General features: G+C 53.3%; 6 protein-coding genes across 6 annotated transcripts; 3 read left to right on the plus strand and 3 right to left on the minus strand.

The window, feature by feature from the left end:
* Positions 1 to 1,928: 1,928 nt before the first annotated feature.
* DICSQDRAFT_87720 (ubiquitin-domain-containing protein) lies at positions 1,929 to 3,856 on the minus strand (the record flags this gene model as incomplete). Its single annotated transcript, XM_007366628.1, has 4 exons — positions 1,929 to 2,700; positions 2,923 to 3,478; positions 3,580 to 3,631; positions 3,728 to 3,856. 4 exons carry the CDS (start codon positions 3,854 to 3,856, stop codon positions 2,565 to 2,567), a joined length of 873 nt encoding a protein of 290 aa, XP_007366690.1. The 3' UTR covers positions 1,929 to 2,564.
* Positions 3,857 to 4,118: 262 nt separating this feature from the next.
* DICSQDRAFT_137386 (uncharacterized protein) lies at positions 4,119 to 4,779 on the plus strand. Its single transcript, XM_007366629.1, has 5 exons — positions 4,119 to 4,147; positions 4,204 to 4,225; positions 4,284 to 4,324; positions 4,383 to 4,463; positions 4,595 to 4,779. The coding sequence occupies exons 1-5, from the start codon at positions 4,142 to 4,144 to the stop codon at positions 4,742 to 4,744; spliced, it is 300 nt and encodes a 99-aa protein (XP_007366691.1). The 5' UTR covers positions 4,119 to 4,141; the 3' UTR covers positions 4,745 to 4,779.
* A 2,275-nt stretch (positions 4,780 to 7,054) lies between these two features.
* On the minus strand, positions 7,055 to 9,181 carry DICSQDRAFT_161967 (MFS general substrate transporter; the record flags this gene model as incomplete). The annotated part of the gene is made up of 12 exons (XM_007366630.1): positions 7,055 to 7,279; positions 7,338 to 7,525; positions 7,591 to 7,699; positions 7,759 to 7,891; positions 7,953 to 8,078; positions 8,146 to 8,209; positions 8,268 to 8,422; positions 8,483 to 8,650; positions 8,702 to 8,723; positions 8,786 to 8,841; positions 8,899 to 8,946; positions 9,002 to 9,181. 12 exons carry the CDS (start codon positions 9,179 to 9,181, stop codon positions 7,200 to 7,202), a joined length of 1,329 nt encoding a protein of 442 aa, XP_007366692.1. The 3' UTR covers positions 7,055 to 7,199.
* Positions 9,182 to 11,523: 2,342 nt separating this feature from the next.
* On the plus strand, positions 11,524 to 13,053 carry DICSQDRAFT_137388 (glutathione S-transferase). The gene is made up of 7 exons (XM_007366631.1): positions 11,524 to 11,775; positions 11,835 to 11,867; positions 11,923 to 11,979; positions 12,042 to 12,189; positions 12,256 to 12,449; positions 12,526 to 12,863; positions 12,917 to 13,053. Exons 1-7 carry the CDS (start codon positions 11,643 to 11,645, stop codon positions 12,971 to 12,973), a joined length of 960 nt encoding a protein of 319 aa, XP_007366693.1. The 5' UTR covers positions 11,524 to 11,642; the 3' UTR covers positions 12,974 to 13,053.
* Positions 13,054 to 17,878: 4,825 nt separating this feature from the next.
* DICSQDRAFT_171000 (uncharacterized protein) lies at positions 17,879 to 19,087 on the plus strand (the record flags this gene model as incomplete). Its single annotated transcript, XM_007366632.1, has 4 exons — positions 17,879 to 17,999; positions 18,059 to 18,427; positions 18,484 to 18,971; positions 19,034 to 19,087. 4 exons carry the CDS (start codon positions 17,879 to 17,881, stop codon positions 19,085 to 19,087), a joined length of 1,032 nt encoding a protein of 343 aa, XP_007366694.1.
* A 350-nt stretch (positions 19,088 to 19,437) lies between these two features.
* DICSQDRAFT_62749 (cytochrome P450) lies at positions 19,438 to 21,372 on the minus strand (the record flags this gene model as incomplete). Its single annotated transcript, XM_007366633.1, has 9 exons — positions 19,438 to 19,621; positions 19,683 to 19,805; positions 19,858 to 20,126; positions 20,184 to 20,197; positions 20,259 to 20,367; positions 20,423 to 20,549; positions 20,590 to 20,733; positions 20,790 to 21,108; positions 21,159 to 21,372. The coding sequence occupies 9 exons, from the start codon at positions 21,370 to 21,372 to the stop codon at positions 19,438 to 19,440; spliced, it is 1,503 nt and encodes a 500-aa protein (XP_007366695.1).
* Between the last annotated feature and the right edge of the window lie 811 nt (positions 21,373 to 22,183).

Genomic DNA, 22,183 nt, shown 5'->3' on the forward strand with positions numbered 1-22,183 from the left:
AGTGTTGAACTTGGACTTATCCGGTCCGGACTACACGAGGCTATGCGTCTCCTAGCACTTAGCTGTAGTCGCTTATGTAGTATGTTACCATATTTGGGACTCTCTGCTCGTGTACTATAGCTATGTTTCCGGACTCTTCTGGTACTGTCTAGGACAATCCGTACTACTCCAGAACGGTCTAGACAGGTCTATGCCTTACTCATCTCTTACTCATCCTATGGTGCGATACGTCGCAATTCTTTCACCATCGTATTATTCATCGCACTATGGTACATGTGACTAACCACTCTTCGATTAGTCATGGACACTTCTCTGTAGTATATAAGGACTTCAGATTGCGTCCTCCCTCTTCAGTCTTTCCTTACTGACTGAAGAGTGAGTACTTTGTTACATCTATCTCTAACTTGTAGTTACTTACTTAACCTTTTTAGTCTTGCTTCGACTCTAGGTACAGTTCGTTGCTGCAATATAGTCTTTCCTTACTGACTGAAGATCTTGCTTCGACTCTAGTCGGATCTAATCCTTGTCTTCACAGCCCCGAGTTTATCAACGAGAGACTTGTAGCTATACACCATTTGTACACTTCTCTGGTTTTCGAATCACCATTTTCATGCTCTGAACAAAGTAGATAGACGAGCAATGTCTGCGATGCTAGGGGGTGCTTATAATATGTCCAAAACCAGTAAAGTCTAGGAAAGGGAAAATAACATACCAGCTGGCAGGGCACCTACGCCCTTGCCTTCGAATATGCCAAAGCGAACTCTACGGGATCGTAACTCCATCGAAAATCTTGGACACTATGCCCAGAAGAGGTATAGAGTACCGTCACGGCAACCTGCAAGGAGCCGAGGAACCGGAGACAAGGAGAATGTGCTGCCATTGGCATCAGAGGTGCGCTTCCCGGCCCAGCTGGGCATCGCGAATGAATATCGTAGCCACCGCGTCCTTCCAAACGACATTCTTGAGGAGCTCGATCGGGAAGGCATCACTCCGGACAACTAATGATCCCTACTCCATTATCTTTATTCGTGTTATAACTATACTATGTGTGCTCCGCTATTGCTACGTATTCCCCTCTACTTGTATACCTGTCCAGTCATGCCATTGACCACTCTCTCCTCTGCGCGACACTCCCACCTACTTATCGGCTTTAATCAACAAGTTAATATGTTTGGCGCCCTGCTTCACGTGCTTCGTAACGCCGTGACATAGCAGTAGATTGTGCACCGGGCCAATCTTAAGTGCATAGAGCGCTCTTTTGGCGTCCACGGACCGTGGGACCCCCCTGAGCGTTTATCGGGCGCTCAAAGTCTCAAATCCCATAACCTCTTATGACCCACCTTTCCCGACAGGTATGGCCTAAGAGAGTATCTACTGTATTGTGCTGTCACTATTAGCACATCTAGAGTCGTCGCGCACGTCCTAATCACCGGGGACGTACTCGGAAGCTCTATCTTCCCTGTCCGACACTATCGGGGATCGGGTAGGGGGGTGGACCGTTGGAGCATGATAGGGGAAGGAGCCTTGGAGTCCTTGCATGAGTGCCTTTGGATCCTCGGTTGCTCCTCCGGAGCGGTCAGAGCGGTATACAATCTGTTTAGTGCGAACGTGAGCTAGGCTGTGGCTGGTATCGTGGCGCTCTTTGTGGGGCAGTCGAAAGCGCGGCTCGTCGTGCGCCCCTGGGGTGGATGTTTATCTTATCCGCGGCCTTGGCAGGGCTCAGCGTATACCGAAGCCTCAGCGGCCCGACCAGCGAGCATGGTTAGCTTTCGGCTCCCGTGCACCACTTCTGTGAGCGACCTGGTTGATCAGGCACTCGGCCACGCGGGAGCAGGCGGACCTGAGCTTTGAGCTGGGCGAGGGGAGAACCATCCATTAGATGATCTATCGGAGGAGACCCGGGTGTGTGCCTGGGCGGTAGAGATAAGCTTGTATTGGCATGTACACTGTACTTAGGCAATTCAGAGGCGGGAGAGGAAAGGCACTAGTCTCTGTTGGAGCGCGGAACTTCGGTAGTCTTAGCCCTGCACGGCTAGCCAGGGACTACGGCGGGTCGTACGGGTCCGGAGGGAAGGCGATGCCCCCTCTGAGTGCAGATTATGGCGGCATACGTCACAGACATATGAGCTACATGACGAAATATGTGCTGTGTCGTGCAAATGCAGGATCACGATGACTGTGGAGTGCAGAGATATTCCATCCCTAAGTATACAGCAAGTAGCAGAGGACTCGGAAACCACGGAGGACATACACGTTAACCACCAACTCGCTCTCCAAAAATAAAACGACCATCAACCCGGGAATTCCCTCCCAACAGCATAGCATTGTCGATCCTCCCACCGTGCCCTCACCCAGCGCATATATTTAGCTCGAGCTCAAACCGACACGCTCGTTGCAGCTTTGTGTCTGTGGTCAAACTTGTTTGTGTCCATAGGGTCTGGGAATCATACACAACGGCGCCCGATTGCGCGCGGATATGGAAAAGTGGGATATCGGACTTGGACATACGTGTATGTGGGATGCGTGCAGAAGGGGTCGGAAGCGAGGCGAGGAGAACTGTTAGTTTACGTGCCCGCCATGCCGATGACGCCGACTGCGTCGCGGATCTTTGCGATTTCGCTGACAGACAGGATGCCTTTGCTCGCGCAGAAGAAGTCCTCCCATGCAGCAGCCGCATCCGTCTGTGTCGGGAGCTCCGTCCTACAGGAAGAAGAAATGGGAAGTTAGTTCAGCCCTTGCCACCTACCGTGTTCTTCGTAGTGAAGACAAGCGGAATGCGACGAAGACCGCGGACAGACGTACTACAAGAGGAGGGGAAGGCGAGGAAGAGAAGGCGAGAATCATCGTCGAAGGTAAGGAGACGATCGCATAGCAGAAGAACGCGAGCGCAAGATGATACACAACAACAATGGGAACACTCACTTGAGGAATGCATAGAGCTTCTCCCAGAACTCCGGTTTCGCAATCTTCGAATGATATGGCGTGTCCGACACGGACGCAGGCGATGCCGGAATTGTAGATGTGTCCAGAACAAGTGGAATATCGACCAACGTCTCCCCAGGCGTAGGTGTAAGCGAAGGCGACGGTGATAGCACTACCGACGGTATTCGCCCGTGCCCACTCCGCGTCTTCGTCGGCTCCGGGCTAGGGAGTAACGTGATGCTCTCTCCCTTCTTTCCCCCTTCTTGCGGTAAGGGGGATGCCGTGGGTGCAGGGGTAGCGACCTTGGACGGATCCCACTCGAAGCCAGGCTTGATCATGAGGTTGATAGTGTCGCCGTCCTTTACGGCGTACTCCTGAAGGAGCTTCGCGTCCGCGAGGGCCTTGCCCTTGAGCAGGAGGCGCTGCGCGTCGGCGGGAGGCGCGCCTGTGGTACCGGCGAGCTGGGCCTTGATCTGTGCGATGGTGTCCGTGGGCTGGATGGAGAGCGTGTAGGACTGGACGGGCTTTGTTGACTTGAATGTCACATTGATGGATCCTAGATAGGTGGGAAGGAGTGTAAGTTCGGGTTCGGGTGCTGTGCAAATACTACGCGAAGAAGGGAGCGCGAAAGGGGTGCTGCAAATGGTGTATACGTACCTGTCGGTGCAGAGACAGAAGTACGACGCTCGGGGGGTGGTGGGACCTCGATCTGTGTGGATCCGATGCGCAAGGCAGATATCATTAGACGAGTTCCATTTCTCATAGCGGGAGGCCACTGGGCAGAGGCAGCAGGACGAAGACGCACTTGAAGCACAGGAACCTTCTTAAGCTCGTTCTCCGGGGCTGTCTGGTAGTCGTTCGCGTAGACCACAGGCTGCGTGGTCAGCGCGGCCGCAAAAGACTTCACAAACGCAAGCTCAGCTTGTTCTGCCATGCTCGCGGTAGGTAAAGATATGTAGTGTTGGCAGTGTGAGGTGTAGGAGGGAAGGTGGTGGTGACGGAGACGACGGCAGGCTTCGCGAATAGCCCCGCTGGGTGGCAGTGTGCAGCCGCTACATAGGCGCCAATGACGCGCCCGCGCTCAAGGGAGCGCCTGCAGGAGGAGGTCACAATGTGACATTTGTCACCCACGGAGGCAGGAGGCGCCAGGGTGTGCTGGTAGCCGTTTCACGCAACGACCCCGACGACTTGATTGAGTTTCCCCCTCGTTCTCTGAAGAATGGCAGTACGTCTTTTCCGCACTTTTACATGGAGAGGCTGTTGAACACGTCCGTGCTATAGTCAGGGTTTGGCTACCACGGAGGTGCGTTCATTCGCGGGAAGTGATCAGTGTCCGGCATGAATATGGTCTCGGTTTGCAGGTGTCCCTCGCTGCTTCGCATACTGGCAGGAGTTCTCCAAAGTGCGTCCCTCGCTCTCTACTCTTGTGCTCTTGTCTGACAGCGTTCTCGCGCATACAGTGCTATGCCCAGACGGACGTCCCTAGCCAGTGCACGGCGCAAGCCGAAGACTACCTCGAATGCCTCCACCACACGAAGGAGGTGCGTTACCCTTCAGCATCTCTCTCTGAACACCTTCATCTAATTGGCTGCACTCCATTCTCGGCATTGCTTCGCGCTCTCTTCCGGCCTCAATTCGCTCGTGCCCTATCCTCGGTTGTTCGGGCATCTAGATTGCGCGTGCGAAAGCAGTCAAGGCCGAATTCATCCGCAAGGCGGAGCACCAGGCCCACGATAGGCGCAAGGCGGCGGATATTCTTGCGGACGGTGTCATTGTCGGTGTTGGGCTGATACAACGTGGGGAGGCGGCGCATTCGAAGTAGGCGCTATGCCATTTCTCTAATCTATCTCGCTTTCACTCCCTGTTTGCTGCATGGATTGCGTGATCGTTATTCATTGCGACGACAAACGTATGCACTCGGGTGGAGACAACAAGGACGGTGATTACTGCTAGGCCCGAGCGTTCCTGCTCAGCAATTATGAGGTGAGTTTTGATTGCTGTCTCGCCGTCTCTGTTGTCACTATGGCTTGTAAGTTGCTCTGTCAATTGCATTTAGCTGTCTGAGAGGCGACCATCCCTTTCGCGGGCTGGCGCGCATATGTTCAGTCTGTCTCGTTTCCATGATCTAGTACTCACGTTGCTCGGTTGTTTTATCACCGCTTGCTCTAATGTCCGTCTAGTCGGGTAGCTAAGGTCGTTCTTCTTACAAAGTACTGGTGAGTTCTATCTCCCATTCTATGTGTAGCATCTGGAGCCTCACTGTTTTGTGTTAGGAGTTGGCAAGTGTTTGCACATGCGCGGTTCCGATTAAGCTCGCATCATTTTCTGGACTGCACAACTTAGTCCGGCACTTGCAAATCTTGCAACGTCGCTCGCAATCCTCCGGGTCTTTTTGTCTTGTGACTCTTTGTACCAACTTAATCAGCAGAGCAGCGGCGCGCGTGTCCCGTCTTCCGCTTCCTGGCTCCAAAAATGTCTCGTCTGCGCCTCTGCTCGCTTCACGATGGCCCCCGCTCCCTTCGCCAGAATACCCCAAGTACTGGCCAGACCGTCGGTGGAATGCCATTTGAATGAGCCTTGTCCCCCGTTGGATTAGACCTAGCAGGAGCGTCACTTTTCACATGATCCCGGCCCCACCCCGTTGGTTCAAAACAACCGCACGCCCACTTGCTGCTCCTTCTCTTCGCTGTTTCTATCTTGTGATTCGCTTCCGACCACATTTCTAGGCTTACATTGTCATTTGATCCACTACGTGCCCCTCGCCTCCCTTGCCCTGATGTCCGGTTGTGCTTACCCAGACATATGATCATAGCTTTACTCTAAACGAGGCTCCCAAGACTGACCAGTACGAAAAAGACTCGGACCAAGTATCCATGTGCCAAAATGTATGCGGTCCGCTCCCATCTCTCTCTTCCTAATAGATATTGGTTACACTCATGTACGACGTTGGGCTACATATAGCGAACTCAATCGATGACTTCTGCTTCTTCTCCCCGCAACAACCAGGGGTTCAGTCCACCATCGGACCACCGAGCGTGAAGAGGGGTCCTACTGCATGCAGCCTGGATACGGAACCCAAGCCATTCTCTCTGACACCATCACCGGCACACACCTTGTCTAGTCCCCCGGACTGCGTAAAAGTGACTGGTGTCGGTGACTTGACCAAGGTCAATGTTCTTCAAAGCGACTCCGGAGGCGAGCTCGATCCCCACGCGGCAGATGGCAATGATGAGTCAGTTACTTACATGTCGGCACGTCCGGTCTACCAGACTCACATACTCATTGAATAGTAAGGCATCCCGATTGGACGCCTCGTCGCTAGCAGCGTGTTTGGCGGCGTGGTGCAGCAAATACACGAATGGACGGTATGTCGCGCAATTGCATACACACGATCTATGTGCTCGTCGTGACGTCACACTGATTCTACCTTTCTCATTCAGAACTTCATGGATTACGAGTCGTTATGCATCCGTGCATGTAAGGACGGACCTGACGCTGCCGCCCTTTGCCAGCACATTTACGACGTGTGGGCTGCCAGGGGAACATGCCGGGCGACTACACGGATGGGTTCGATTACCGCAAGGATGACACTGGAGAGGTGCGATATGTACTTATCACTCGGACAAGTCTGATGTTCCTGTGTTTGTCATAGCCTATGGGTGTATCCGGCACATCCACCTTGCACCAGGGCAAGTTCGCCGCGCCGGCCACCCACCCTGCACCGGCTACATCGCAGTGCACCAAGGTTGCCACTATAGGGAGCGGCTCCATGAGTGCAAGCACATCAACTTCCTGCGCGTCAGCGTCGTCACAGGCTACTGACGTGAATGCTCTACCTTGCTTTCCCAATGCACGCTTGCTGAGCGCGGCTTTGTCTACGATCAGCCATGATCTCCCGGTCCGCGCCCGCACTCCGACGCTCTCTCTCACTATAGCGCTCCCACTGCGGGGCATGTGAGTGGCAACGGCGCTGAGTCGCTCTTCGGCCATGGGTTGGATGTGGCGGTCGCGAGCGCTGCTAGAAGATTGTTCTAAGTCGCTAACAAGGCTGTGGAACTTGCTTGCTCGCGTGGTGTCTGTGCAACCTGTCTCATATTGATCTAATGGTACGTAGGGGTCTCTGTGTCTATGTACGGTAGTGGTGGAAAAGATAAAGGCCTCTAAATGGTATAGTCTTTATTCTATAACTTCAGTGTCGTGACGTCATGTGCCCGCGAAAACGTGAGTCTAGGTTGAAGCGCCGGAGGTATAACGAGGTAAAGAAAGTTTGTTCAAGATCAGGCATTGCCAAACAATTTGCCGAGAACCAAATGGCGTGCCACAATCATCAGCAATACCGACCCACAGATGGTCGACCCTATAACAATCAAACGAATCAACGGCTCGGTTCACATCGATTACGGGGTTGACAGTACCTGCAAAGTACCCAACGTTTTCAAATGACCCTGTGTGGTCGAGAATCGCACCAGAGATAGGAGGACCAGCGAGCGCGCCGAGCGACATGACCGTGAAGGCCATGCCCGTGCGCATGCCGACCTCCGTAATCTTCCCCATGCGCACGATTGGCTGCGCCATGATGGCCACAAATATCCCTGACGATATTCTGGGAAACATAAGGGGGTGGACTCTCAGCAAGCGACTCAAGACACAGCACTGAATCAGACAAACCCGTAGAGGACTGCAACAGTCACGAGGGAACCCGTAGTCTTCGCGAACGGCCAGGCGAAAGTCAAAGCACCCGCTGCTAGAGTACCGGGGATGAGGACGTTCATTGCACCTGCGTGACCGTTCAGTTCACAGCATTATGGCGCTGGCGTACTGTACGTAGCAACTCACCGACGCGATCAGCCGAAGCGCCGCCACCAAGCCGGCCTAATAGGGAGCACGCATTGGCGATGGAGAGCAGGTAGAATGACAAGTCCGGGTCTATTCCCGCTACTACCCCGCTGATGGAGAGGTATGTCAAGCACTTCACGGTCCTTCACGTTAGCCACCGTCCTGCACTTAGATCGACGGGTGGTGCCACATACGGTGTAGAGTCCCAGGAAGCCAACAAAAAGAGCTAGGCAGTAGATAGAGTATGTGACGTCCTTGAATACGGCGAGGTTAATAAAGGGACCCTGGTTCGGTTTGGGGGGCAGCCTCCGTGCGATGGCCTGTAACAAGCGAGGGGGTCAGTGCGCCCACGCTGGCAACCGAGGTTCCGGGGAAGGGTCAACGCACGAGGTTGAGGACTATAAGGAATGCGGCCATGATGAAGCCCGTGATGCGGAGGGTCCATTTGAAGCTATGAATACTATAAGCAAGAGCGGCATGGTATGGGACACTACGATGAGTGAGCTGACCCCTGGGACTCGATGAGGTTCTTGAGGATGATGGGGAAGATGGTCCCGCCGATACTCGAGCCTCCAGCCATACAAGCAAGTGCGAGGCCAAGTTTCTTTCGGAACCAATGCGGGACGACCCCCGCCGCAGTGGTGAATACCGCGCCACTAGCGAGCTAGCATCAGTTGAGGTTAAGCATACCGAGATGGGTCATAAGATTTGGCATGGAACTCACGCCGATGCCGAAACCTTGGCAGAGGATGAAGTGCCAGAACTTGGTGCATTCGGCGGTGAGGAATGTGCAGGCTATGAGCAGTGCAGAGGCGACGAAGACGGGGAGTCGGAGATAGCCCATGTCGAAGAGCCTGCCGAAGGCTAGGCCGGGCATGAAGACCAATGCATACTGACTCTGATAGTTAGGCTACTGACGACAGGCCCGAGACGGAAAGCGCACCTGTAGAGATCCAATCCAAGCACTACATCGACACAAACAGACGTCGGTCACTTTCGTCGACCGTGAAGCGAGAAGCACACTTACATGTCGGAAGGAGACGTATTCCTCAAAGTGACTTCTTCATAGTACGCCTGGAAGACCTACAGACCCTATCTTGAGATACAGACAACAGATCAGATATGGGAGGGTACACTTACACCCCACGCATTGACGAAGCCGAAGGTGGCGCATATCCCTGACGTAGTCTACGGAGACACCGTCAGGACCAAGAGATGTGGATCGGCACAAGGAGAAACCCACTCCGAGAACGACAAGCCACGCTCGCAGACCACCATCAGGGTAGTCGTCCGCCTGGTCGGCGCCGTCCCGTGTGTTGGCCTTCTCGACGTCAGGATGCTCTTTCTCGAGCCCCGTAATTTGTTGAGTATGATCGGCGTGCGTTGAAGACGCGCTCGAAGAGATGCTGGGATGGGTGTTCATGATCGAAAGCCGCTACCACACTGAAGGTCACTGAAAAAGAGGGGCGAAGAGCAGAAGATATGGTTGTAAGCGAGACAGACGTATGCGCGTCTTATAGAACTTACCAGATAGTCCGGACACGGCCAGAATGGGAGTAGAATGGCGAGATTGTGAGTGACGCATGCCGCGGATATTATACTCGCGCAGAACATGCTGAGATGCAGCAGTTTTTGGCGATTGACTTGGTTATCGCGCGTAGGTATTCGGTAGAAAAACACAATGGAACCACCATCCGGCACGAAATGCGAACACGGCATGTTGGAGTCTAGCCAACCAGACCAGCGAACGAGACTCGGAGACTGGATTTGTCCGAGCGAGCGCGCCGCCTATTCGAGGTTTGCATGCAGCAAGTTCTGAGCGGCGATCTAAGATCTGGAACAGAAGAACGGCGTTGTTAGCGCATGTCGAAAATCACAAGCTTCACCGAGTCCTGCTCACCGGATGACAAGTATGCACCATACCCGATTGACCTCAGGAACCATTTCTTGCGGCACATCAATTCTTTTCGGACAGGAGACGGAATCGACGTGTTCGAGGTCTACTCCCGACTCCGAGGAAATGCTTGTGTTGATCGATCCTCCTGGATACCTCCCCTACGCCTATGTTGTTGGTTGACTGATACTCGTATCTCCTTCATGATCATCATACTTCAAAGACTTGGTAAGTTTCGATATCTGAGGTCTTCTTATGAGATGCCTTGAGGTGACCCGCCATGTTTGTTATCCCAACGGAGATAAGCAGAGCGGCAGTCAGCACCGGAGCGCCCAACAGGAGCCCACCGACTCACTTTCTATCTCGATTCCTCAAGATGGTGTGACGCGGCGATGCTTGGACATCTTGACTTGCATGTGATTATTGCAATGGCTGATGCCCGACAAACGTGCGCCTGCTTCTATATATACTTACTTGAGGCTACGAGAGCGATTGACATGGCGCTACATGTGTATTTCCAAATCTGAAGACCGCCGTTTTGCCACCGTGCCGCTGCCATATGCGCTGGATCACAGCACTTCCGGTACAGCCTAGAAGGTCAAATAGCACATAAGAAGGGGGAGTGCTTGGGTATGAAAGTCGTTGATGCTCACCGCAGTCGTTGGGTATGACGCGGAACATGCTGTGTAGCCTTCCTGTAACGATCTTCGAGGCTACCGGCGGCAGGCGTTTCTTAGGCCTAAGCTCCAGCCACGTGGGTATTGTCTTTACACGATGCACGTATCATGCCCGGTCTACCAGTACTAGTGTGACCCCAGAAGCTACTGACACGCCTCCAGTTCTCGCATTTCCCTGTCAAAAAGTGTGCACGGGTTACACGCGAGAAGACGTACTTCAAAAATATCATTGTAAAAAACAAAGAAGGAAATCGGAAGGGATTTGCTCCCGATACAAGTCAATCTCAGTAGGGTTTCAAGGGTTTACTGACCTTGGTGAGCTGCCACAAAAAGATCTGCAGCGCCGATCTTTCTGTAACTTCGCAAAGTGTTCTGAACATTCTCAATAAACTTTCTTGTTCAGTCTCCGAAGGGTTCCGGGTTGCAGTATTCGAAAGATAGGAAGAGGTCTCTCGAGCGTGACATTCAGCCACTGACCGAGATAAAGCTGACTTTCAATCTGAGCGCTTCGACAATGTTGCCCCGGCCAACTTCGCTATCAAACGACTGATAACAGCGGTGTTTGAATCGGCAGTCTTCGGCATTGTGACCATCCATGACAATCTATGGGCGCTTTTCCGTAGCTTCTGGGGTCAGACGTGTAATTCCGCGATGCTCAATGCAAACCTCCACCGATTTTCTTCATATTTCACCCATATGTACTGTCCAGGATGCAAGTGAAGTGTGCGAAGTCTGAAATGTATTGGAGAGGAAGGGAGGGAGATATCCATGAAATACGTTATGGGTCGTAGCTTCTGGGGTCATGCTAGTAACCACCGGCCACTAGCAACCGCACATCGCCGCGGCTTGCATGTTTCCGTCATATTGAGGTCCAGCTCAATATCCATCCATATCTCATTTTGATTGCTGTAGTGATCTGCTTCTGGACTCTATGCTCATCAACATGTCTATGTACGTATGTCGTTCTCCTACCTTCAATCCTCCCAGATTCTCTGTCGGCCCTCGACGCACAGGACAAGCGCATTAAGCTCGAAGGCGGTTGGGGCGGCAAGATAAGCGATCAGTGACGATGAGTATGGTGACATGACATCGACCTGTGCGTTCTTTCCCCATATAAGGTATCGCTCACTCAAATCGTAGTCGCGTGTATGATTCAGCTTCGCCCTCTCTTACGCATACAAACACCTCGCCGTTGGTCCTGTGGCCTCACAAACCCATTATATACAGGACGTCTCGCATCGCGCACACCCCAGCAGCATTCCTTGCACGCATATTCCGTCGGGATACAGACACAGAAGCTACGACCACGCAACATGTCCATCCGCGACGTTTCTCACCAGAGCGACATCAGCAAGCGCAAGCCGGACGCTGACGGCAGTTTCAAGCGCAAGCCGTCCTCGTTCAGAAACTCCATCCAAAAGGGCGGCGAGTTTCCCCCAGAGAAAGGTGCCATACCTCTTATGTGCACGTCGGGACAGAATGTTAACGTGGCGTACGCATTGCAGGTCGCTACCATCTCTACGTCTCATACGCGTGTCGTGGGTGCAGTCAGCTCGTATTGCGCGGTCGGATGACTCAGTTGTTCGTGGTCAGCATGGGCGACTCGGGCGTTGATTGTGCGGAAGTTGAAGGGCCTTGAGGAGTTCATCGGTAAGCAGCACTTCTGTTTTCCTGTCTAAGTGCGCAATATCAAAGAGCATGCGACCCCTCAGACGTCAGCGTGGTGTCACCGCACATGGGCGAGCACGGCTGGCCATTCGCCACTGCGGACGCGTTCCCCGGCGCGGATCCCGATCCGCTCTACGGCGCGAAGCACGTCAAAGACCTGTACCTGAGGGCTAAGCCCGACTATGATGGCCGGTGAGTGCTGATATGCACGCTGGGATTAGATTGATGCACGACACTGACATCGTCACGCGCATATAGCTTCACTGTGCCGGTGCTGTGGGATAAGAAGAGAGAGACGATCGTGAACAACGAGAGCTCGGAGATCATCCGCTTCCTCAACACCGAGTTCAACGACCAGCTCCCCGCGGACAAAGCTAAGATTGACCTATACCCCGAGCACCTTCGCAAGGAGATCGATGAGATCAACGACTGGGTCTACGACACTGTCAACAGTGCGTATCGCCCTTTCCCCGTTGCCCGTCTTTCATATCCCTTTGACTTGCTGACGATCAACCCACATTGCATCAGACGGCGTATACAAGTCCGGGTTTGCGGCGACCCAGAAAGCCTACGAAGCAGCCGTCATTCCCCTCTTCGAGTCGCTCGACCGCCTCGAGAAGATCCTCCAGGGCAAGGACTACCTCGTGGGGAATCAACTTACCGAGGCCGACGTCCGCCTCTTCGTCACCATCGTCCGCTTCGACCCGGTGTACGTGGGTCACTTCAAGTGCAACATCCGCACGATCCGCGACGGGTACCCCGCGCTCCACTTGTGGCTGCGGAAGCTGTACTGGGGCAATGATGCCTTCTCGAGCACCTGCAATTTTGAGCATATCAAGGTGCACTACTACTGGTCTCACCCGATGGTGCGTATTTCTCTCCTCTTGGTCGAAGGCTCTCTTATGCAGCGCCTTGATAGATTAACCCGCACCGTGTCGTGCCTGTGGGTCCTATTCCGAACATCCTCCCGCTCTAAGTGCACAACGGGAGAGCGGATTATGAAGAAAAAGAGTTGTATCATAGTGCCGCGCCTTGGGTAGTACCACTCCAGCTGTACGACAAGGCCTTCTGACTATAGTCAGTGTACAGTGTATTCTGAGATGCGCCTTGAAGCAGTGTAAAGCCTAGACAAACTCAATCGTGCGTCAAGATGCTGAGGGGCTTCCTTTTCCGTCGGCAACTGGGCCCCCAGTTTGCTTTGGGCCTTACCGTCCCATCGTAGAAAATCATCCGGTGGAGGTCTCCCGTTAGGAGGTAGGTTCGCTGTCAGTCGCTACTATACTGTCTAGGATTGACCCCACCGAATCTCCAGATAAAAACGCGCCTATTATCCGTCTATGCTGCAATCACCCCTGTTGGGCAGCTGTGGATGTGAACCCTCTTAAGACCGTATCTTGCTTCTGTACTCCGGCGTGCTGCCCTTAGATGGACCGTTCTCGCAGTTGAGCAACACGCGTCCAGCCAAAGGCCGGACGGAGCAACGCGCGCCGCTCAACGGTTGTTACGTGCGCTCGCGCGACTTCGCTTCGCTTCGTCGTTCCGCCCGACATGGTCAACTTACCTAGTGCGCGCTTGCCGCCGTACGCGCGCAGGCGCGGCGTTGGTGAGTATATAGTCAATTTCACAGTATTTTATACCTTCTGCACCCTTTGATCAGCTCTGGTGGTTTGCGTTTAGCCCGGTGAGGTTACGAACGTCTCGTAAGGAGGATTTTTCTCGCTGTCGACCATCCTGTGCGACGTGCAGCCTCGCGGAACGCCGCCGGACATGACGTCTGCATCTCCGAGGGGAACCTATGGAGAACGGGTACGGCCTGGGTGGCTGAGGTCCTCTTCCCGTTCTCTTTGGACGACTTAAGTAGTCTCCCATGATTCCACTAGTACAACGTCATGGATGCCTTCCTACGTGCTCGCATTGGTCTCACGAGGGCTGTCTTCAGATACGTATGAATACTCAAGACATCCCCTTCTGGCTGTTCTGTCGACCTTGCAGTACAGCAAAGGTTGAGAGTAAGAGCGCACGGACACGCTCTGTCTGTCGTGAATGAGCGACCAAGTACCACTCGTCGTAGACCCCTGTCTTAGCTGCACGCTCGAGCAGGTCGAGCAATCCTCATGATGATTGCGATGACAGTGGCCACAAAGGCCCTCGCACGCATCGACCCGGGACGCCCTTCCGCCCACCACTGGCATGAAGCCGCGACTTATATCACTCACCGCCGTCTGGAGGGCATACCGACTAGCAGCGCTGATTGCATGACATATTCGCCGCCTAGTAGCATATCTTGCCAATCTACCGGAATGGCTGCCCAGAGCAGTCCGTGTCGAGCGTCCGTTTATGACGCATAGCGTGTCTTTTTGCATCTCCTTGCATCTCCCTAGTACGCATGCTCGTTTGAGCAACTAGCAACTTCGGTGTATTCGTCCGTATTGGTATTTGTATCTCGCATCCCTAACGTGTGCACCAGCCCGACATCTCTACTGGCATGGTATGTCGGCTCTGTATTGAGATATCGGCAACGTCAACCCCTAGAATTACCATTACCATATCTGTTGTTTCGAGGACACGTTCTACGCTCTAGTGCTTGATGTCAGGACGTCTCCAGAAACCAGTGTATACCAATATACTTCACAAAAATATATATCCGTGAATCCGAGTCAGAGTCCCAATATCTGAATGCATGCAGGCCAGATGACTGTCTCCATTCTGGGCGATTCCTTTCCAGTGATCTATCTTGGACTGAGAGCGCTGTCAGCCAGGTCGGTATACTGGATCAGATAGGTTGTTCATACCTTGGCGTTGAGCATGGTGTCGGAGTTGTACTTGACGTGAGTGTCCGCGTTGGTTTGAGGGCCGCTTGTGGATTTCTCCGTGACTCTGCAGCGGCTGGATGACCATCTAATCTTACGACTGCATACGATCTGAAAAAGTGCGATGAATCTAGGCAACAGTAATGCAATGGATATAAGCATCAGTAAATAAGGAGAGGGTCATACAGCTACCTACCAACAAGCATGGGGCTTACGAACGCTAGGTTAGCTGGAGCCGCTGCAAATCATGTGGGGAGACGTACAACTTGGTGAGACCTAGGTCACGAAGCGGGCTCCACTTTAGATTTAGCACATGCCACACTACGGATATCAGCAATCAGCAGCATGCCGCTCAGAAGACCATTAGACAACTTACGACCTGTTGAAACGCCAGTCGTGCTTGCGGTCTCGAAAACCCTCTTGCAACAGAGGTGGTCAAGGAATCGCACACGCGTGAGGTGTCTAATAAAAGACTGACTCAACCTGTGCAACATATATCAGAAATGAGAAAGGAGCGTCATTGACGTAAAAAGGAGCGTCATTGACGTAATAATCGTATCTCAAAAGTCATAGCTGTACGGTAAGACATCGGGAAACACAAATCTGAACAACCGTTGAAATACGCATGCTCTTCGAAGTACATGAACTGTGGGCGTGCAATTGGTACCGCTACACATGAAGGCAGCTTTCAAGCACGTACATCTGAATGCACGCCATGCCGTGGAAGACCCAAGAGAGCAGTGACCCGATCACACCTGTTCCTCATGGACGGTCTCAAGGATACTCAGAGGCCAGAAGACAGCTCATCTTCGTGTACCATAGGGCGATAGAACGCTTGGGCGTCGATGTAGTGAGAGAGAATAATCGCCCTGGGGCATGTGCCAATCTAGTTCTCGGCGACCATCGAAGATGGCATGAGGGCTTCACCATCACTGACGGGGGCGGCATTCATCGTCATATCCTGTTGAACGATTCATCGCCTCAAGTACTAAAATAACAAGCTGCTGGGTAGACTCACCTGTTGTGTGGGTTCAGGGAGAACGGCGTTATCCGTATGGATTCCAATGGTCATCTGCTGATGCAGCATGGTCTTCCGGGTAGGCGGGTCAAGTGAGCTCGACCTAAATTGCGAGCCAAGACGGTGACCTACGGAACGACATCGAGTGATATTCCATAAATGGACTCTTCGACTGCAGAAGTTCTTATAGACACTGTGCACCGGCGGAATTCTTGCCTGCCCTACTTAGGGGGTCACCAAATGGCTCGAAGCCTTCACTGTCATATTCCGCTCAGTTGTAGGAACGCGATCATAGTGATGGACAGCTTACAAGACAAGCGGCTCTCAGCAAAGCGAAAGGAAAAGGGCAGAAATGTCGTACAAATCCCGGAGACTGTGGTAATCGCGCACCTCCGTACAAGGCAAGTCCGCTGAGTCCGATCAGTGTCAGTGAGGGCTTCCCCTCTAAAGAACTCTAGCATCAGGATTCTAACGCACCTTCACACACTTGCTACATTGAGTCCTGTATCGACACCACGATCTACTTAACGTGTGTACGGCATGCGTATGTGAAAAAGAAGCGTTCTCGATATGTGGTAAAGACCATTATAGGTTAATAATCACTTTGGTTCTCAACATTGCCGGTATATCTCAGGGCTGGTTTTAGAGGAGAGCCTAGATATTGGCGGTGTAGTAGTTGGCCCACCGGTCTCACCCGGACTAGACGAGAACAACAATCCAATTCGTGGTCAAGCGCGCCGCCAAATCATCCACACTGTTATAGAGATTATGGCTGTATGCACACGACGTGGTTAGTGCATAGGACTTTTATACGTGTGTTATGAAAACGTACATCCCATACACATGCAGTGTGAAAAAGACAGTCTGCCCCCAATGCTAAAGGTATGTGCGGCGACCCATCCGGTCCGCGTCACTGGATCAACGTAACTTACCACAGTGCTGTGACGGACTCATCGCCAAACTGCTGCCGCACTAGTTAGTAACGTGCCTTTACCTCAGGGGTAGCCAGAATCTCGTTCGACTGCCCAACCAATGGGGGAATGTCAACGCGTCGTAGCTGAAGTCTAGCTCCCCTGGCTTTTCTTGCTGCACCGCACGTGTGAGATGAGTGTATAGACGGCCCGCCGGCGTGTTACCTTCACCCATTCATGAAGAGCAAGGATCATGAGGAAGCAGGAGCGAAAGCTCTGAGGCTTTCAGTCTTGGGAATTAGTAATTGCCCTTCATGCGGCAGATTATGGCGCCGCCGGATGCAAGTAAGTACAAGATGAGTAGTTACGTGTGTGTGTCAAGGTTCTCGGGGTCCTCGGCGCTCGACGCCTTGCTGCCAGGATGTGCTGGCTTGTTCAAGCACATGTACGTACATTCACGATCACGGAAACACCTTTCACCATCAAGACTGTCGGATGCGCGGTGCTGATCATCGCGCACATCACAGGTTCTCACTTCTGAGACACGAGAATCCGTGTCGTTATCGCCAAATCAACAGGCGTACTGGCAGCACGTAGCGCTGCTTCTCGGTGCCCAGGCCGCAGTGAATGATACTGATCCCAGCACGTCCTTGTTCCGCACTCGGAGACGGGAGGAGTAGTTCAACCCATGCGCTGCAGTCTCGGCCCAAGTGTCCTGTCTTCGACGGTATCGGGCAGGGTCGGCGTTCGGCAGGAAATGCCAAGGCTTCAGTTGCCTCCCAACAACAGGAGTAGCACCGTGCGATTCCGAGAGGCTTCTTCAAGTGCTCGGTTGCCTGAGGGCGTGTTACACGCTCTTACCATCCCAAGGAAGCATGCGTGATATCTCCGAGGGTCTTCCATGTTGCTATCTGGAGGCAGGCTGTTAAACCAACACCAGTTCCGAGAGCTCCCCCAATCAATCAAGGGAGCACCTATCCTCTCGGAACATTCCACTGCTAGCATCGCCCCCTCCTACGACAACAGACGCCGGAATCATGGCCAAGCCAAAAGCCACTCGCGGCTCTTTCTGGTCTAACATCTCCAATCTCTTCAGTGGCAACCGATCCTCGAATTCGCAATCCAGCCTAGCATTCACGTCAATGTCTACCCTTGCCGTCAACGACGTCGGGACTGAGCTGTCGTATATCGATAGCGGTGTTCCCAGTGGCACCAAGGAATACGTGACTATCTTTGCAATTCATGGGACTGTGTTTACTGGCCGTGAGCTTCGCCTTCCTCTGCTCATTCTCATCACAGCTAACATTACACATTGCTATCAGTAATCTGGAATAGGGTCATCTCACTCGCCCCAAAGTCAGGCGTGAGATTCGTCGCTGTGAACCGCCGCGACTATCCCGGTTCCACTGCTCTCTCCCCCGAGGAGATCAACGTCTTGAACTCTGGGACCGACGACCAGAAGGCTGAGTTCCTGAAAGCGCGTGGTGTGGAGATCGCAACGTTCATCTCTCTCTTCGCCGAGAAGCACGATCTCCCCGCTGCATCTGCTGATGGGACCGCCGGAGGCTTCGGAATTGTGGGCTGGTCTTTGGGCTGCGCTTTCGCCCTCGCCGCCGTCGCTGCCGTCGACGCCCTCCCGGAGCCCGCACAAGCGCGCTGGAAAGCCGGCGCACGCGCCTTGATCTTGCAGGGTACGTGTCATAATGCCATCCCTCTGCATCGCCACTGACACTGATCATTTTTACAGAGCCACCTACCGTCTCTCTCGGAAAAGCGATCCCTCCCGATGCGTGGACGCCGCTTGTCGACCAGAGCATGCCCGCTGAGGCCCGTACGGCCTTCTTCTCGCACTGGATCACCTCCTACTTCAAGCACGGCGACCTGTCATCGCGCGACCCCAAGGCCATCTCCTACGTCGTCCCGGCAACCTCGCGCGCGCCCACGATCTACTCCTTGACCGAAGAGGAGGTCAAGCACTCGATCTACGAGCCGTCCGCCTTCGGGTCTGACATGGCTTTCATGATCTTCTCGGCGCCCCAGATCGCCGCGACGTACAAGAAGGCGGTGTTCGACAAGGACCTTCGCGCTCTTGTCCCCAACTTGAAGGTCACCGTCTTTTCCGGCGACGCGACAGCGTCGTTCTCCATCCCGTCACAGTGGGAGGTCGAAGACGACGACAAGGCTGCCGGCGGTGGCTTCGTTACAGTCAAGTGGATTCCGGGCTTCAATCATCTTGTACGTTCTTCCATTGTTCATGTTATCCTGACGTCCTTTGAACTATTCCCGGTTGAACATAGGCGCACGTCGACGAGCCTGCTGCTACGCTGCAAGTGTACAAGGATGCTTTCTAAAGCGCGTTGTTCTGGTTTTTTTTATCGATAGGACCTTGTTGTAGGAATATTTAAGTAACGTGTGACGCGTGGACGGTGTCAGATGCAAATATATCCGCTCAGTAAGAGAAAACGATCGATGTCGAATAACCATCAGAACGCAAGACCGTAAATATGAGGCTTTCGCATTAGATACAACACACGACCCCTCGCAATTGAGATGAGGATAGGCAGCCGTAACGGGGAAGACCCCCAGGTTTCACAAGCTCGACTTCGCTACTAATCTTCACCGTGCAATCCCAACAGCTCCTCCGCCTTACCGCGTGGCTTGAGAATGCTGCGGAAGGGTTTAGGAGTTCTATAAATGATGCTCAGAACCGGAAACACTCCACAAAAGCTGACTTTCGGACGTACGACAGTAAGCCTACGGCGAAGTCGAGCGGGGGCATCTTGGTGATACCATCCTCTATCGGTGGAAGAAGCTCGAATATGGCGATAGTCCGTGCAACAACCAGGAACAGGTAGGCGTTGGCGAGATGCATCCCGGGACAGAGTCTGGTGCGAGGTGTCTGTCAAGGAACGCACAGCGAGGACGACGGAAGAAGGAACGACGTACCTCCGGCCGAACCCATAGATCAAAGTGCGGGGGTCGCGCGCGGGCCCGGTTCCACCAGGAAGGAATCGATCAGGGTTGAACTCTTCGGGATCGGGGTAGTCATTTGCGTCATGAAGCATTGCCCTGCCCAGAGATGAGGCACTGCGTTCCCGCTGGCGAGCATGCGCGCACTCACCAGACGTTCGCCATGATCCATGTCTTCTTAGGAATGCGATAACCGAGGTACTCGTCCTCTTCCGAATTAGCGTGGGTGACCAGTGGGATCGCAGGGTTGAACCTGTGAATCTCCTGTATTACACAGTCGATGTAAGGGAGAGAGGCGCGGTCGTGCATTTCCGGGAGGCGATCCGTCCCTACCACCGTCTTGATTTCCTCATAGGCGCGTGCTTGCACCTCAGGATGGCGAGTCAGGAGCAGTATCGCAGTGAGTACGGCCGTAGTAATCTACATCGGAAGGTCTATCTTAGTGGCGATTTCGTAACTTCTGAGAAACACACTCACGGTATCTGTCCCCGCTACAGAACTCAAGATGAGTGAAGCGTCTATCTGGAGAGTCCGGCGTGAAATATGACGCACCACTGAAGAGACTGCCGGCTGCAGACATAATGATATCTTCTTCCTCCGGCGTCTGCTCAGACTCCTCGAGGGCATTGCGCACGAAGGACAACGGAGCATTGCCTTGCGACTTGAAACCGGTGTTATCAGCAGGCATGGTACCGGATATAGCATATTTGACGAACCAATTCTTTCTTGACATGGTAGAAGGGCTCCCTTGTGAGACGATAGAAGGCCGCTTTCGCGTCTTGTGCCCAGCGCTGAAAGCCCGCACCGGGGAACCACGCAGGGACGTACATCACTACAGAAGACCTAGGTTTGTAAACTTCCAGGAACGACAGCATGGAGTCACTTACGCGCGGGGTAAAAGTTGACGGCCCATCGGCCAGGTTGCAGGGCGATCCCAGTCTGGTGCATGACCTCTCTCGCCATGGAAGTGTACTGTGCATCTGGCTTCTTACCGTATGTGAATAGAACGACCAGAGCTTCGATGTTCCTTCGCAAAATCCAGCATCAGCTCTCGTGGATTGCCTAGCGTCATCAATGACATACCCGCCAACGTCCGTATAGAATGTCTCTGGGGAACGAAGGAAAGCCTGAAGTAATGCCACCGACTGGGAGTTCAGCAGGCCTGTCCAGGTGGTCCCAATTGCGGTAGTGTTCAGCGCGTTGTGTAAGACTCTGCGTGAACGCTTCAAACGTTCTCCGTAGTACTGAAATCCGACGTTCTTCTGACGTCCCAGCAGCTCAGCCATGGGCCATCGTGGCTTGCACGAAAAGTGGCTGCGCTTCTCAAGTAAATCGGTCACAGCTTCTGTGGTATTGATGACTACGATGGGCCGCGAGGATGTCCCCAAGGTAACCAAAGGACCTGGAGCAGGCGTGAGATGCTTTCCTGCACAACATCGCTTTGTGTCTTACCGACAGTATTGGACCACGTCGCGTAAACCTTCCATGGATGTTCAGCGGATTTTGCTGTAGAGGGAGGACCTAGTCGAGGCCGTGAGTCCCCGTCCAATCGCAAGACGGGAACATGCGTACCTGGAGGTAATGGCCGCTTCGGCCTGCTGGCAGGGAGAACGAGCCAAATAGCAGCAATTAAGCATGCAAACACGACGGAGATCGTGGCTGTCATCTGTAGGCACAGTAAAATTCGGTCAACGTGGTGCGATGTGATTTGAAGTTGAGGCGTAAGATAGAGAGGAAGTTATGCACGAAAGCGCAAGACAATGCTATCGCCAGAAGTCGTCCTCGCATCCAACGCACGCCATCCGAAGAACACACTGATAAACAGACTGCCTCATTCGCAGAAGTCAGATCGTCGTGTAGTCTTCGACGCGATCTCCACGGAGAGATAGCATATACCCACTCAAGAAAGACCGGACAAGAGAGTACGGCTATGGTAGGAGGCTGCCACGAACGAGCAAGACAGTCTGCTACCAGGCGTTGATGCGACAATTCTGAGAACTCACCTCCTCTTCGAGTAAATGGTTTGAGAGACACGTTTGTACGCCGTCTTGTGCCGCCGTCTGTGGCCTTGGGTGCTTACAATTTTGAGCCCGAGTTAGCAGCGATCGTTTTCAAGGCACCGGAGCCTCGTCCAGGCGGATAGTTGTAACTCACCACTGTTCACTCAAACTGCTGATCACCTAATAGTATGAGCTTTGTAATATGTATCGGAATTGCACATTCACTGCGATTGAAGGACTCGTACATACTCGTTACTACGGAAGACTGATTGAACGCCCGATAGAGCTGGTCAGTTGGTGCATCCATCAATCGGAGACACTGACCTAGTGATACCTGTGTGGACGATGTTCCGTATCGTCTGCCCACGCGGCTTCTACTGAGGCTCCTTGGAACGGGGCTTGATCCTGCGAGCACTGGCGCTGCGATAGAAAGTTTGAAGGATTGCACAGGTAAAGGTACAAAGATGTACCAGACGC

This window comes from Dichomitus squalens (genome assembly GCF_000275845.1).
Source record: "Dichomitus squalens LYAD-421 SS1 unplaced genomic scaffold DICSQscaffold_19, whole genome shotgun sequence".
Lineage (NCBI taxonomy): Eukaryota > Fungi > Basidiomycota > Agaricomycetes > Polyporales > Polyporaceae > Dichomitus > Dichomitus squalens.

Bases quoted from the DNA above. Each gene is read 5' to 3' on its own strand.
- DICSQDRAFT_137388 (XM_007366631.1), top strand. From the start codon at position 11,643: ATGTCCATCCGCGACGTTTCTCACCAGAGCGACATCAGCAAGCGCAAG. The intron at 11,980-12,041 runs GTAAGCAGCACT...GCGACCCCTCAG, and splicing joins GGGCCTTGAGGAGTTCATCG to ACGTCAGCGTGGTGTCACCG. The intron at 12,864-12,916 runs GTGCGTATTTCT...GCGCCTTGATAG, and splicing joins ACTACTGGTCTCACCCGATG to ATTAACCCGCACCGTGTCGT.
- DICSQDRAFT_137386 (XM_007366629.1), top strand. The intron at 4,226-4,283 runs GTGCGTTCATTC...CTCGGTTTGCAG, and splicing joins AGGGTTTGGCTACCACGGAG to GTGTCCCTCGCTGCTTCGCA. The intron at 4,325-4,382 runs GTGCGTCCCTCG...TCGCGCATACAG, and splicing joins ACTGGCAGGAGTTCTCCAAA to TGCTATGCCCAGACGGACGT.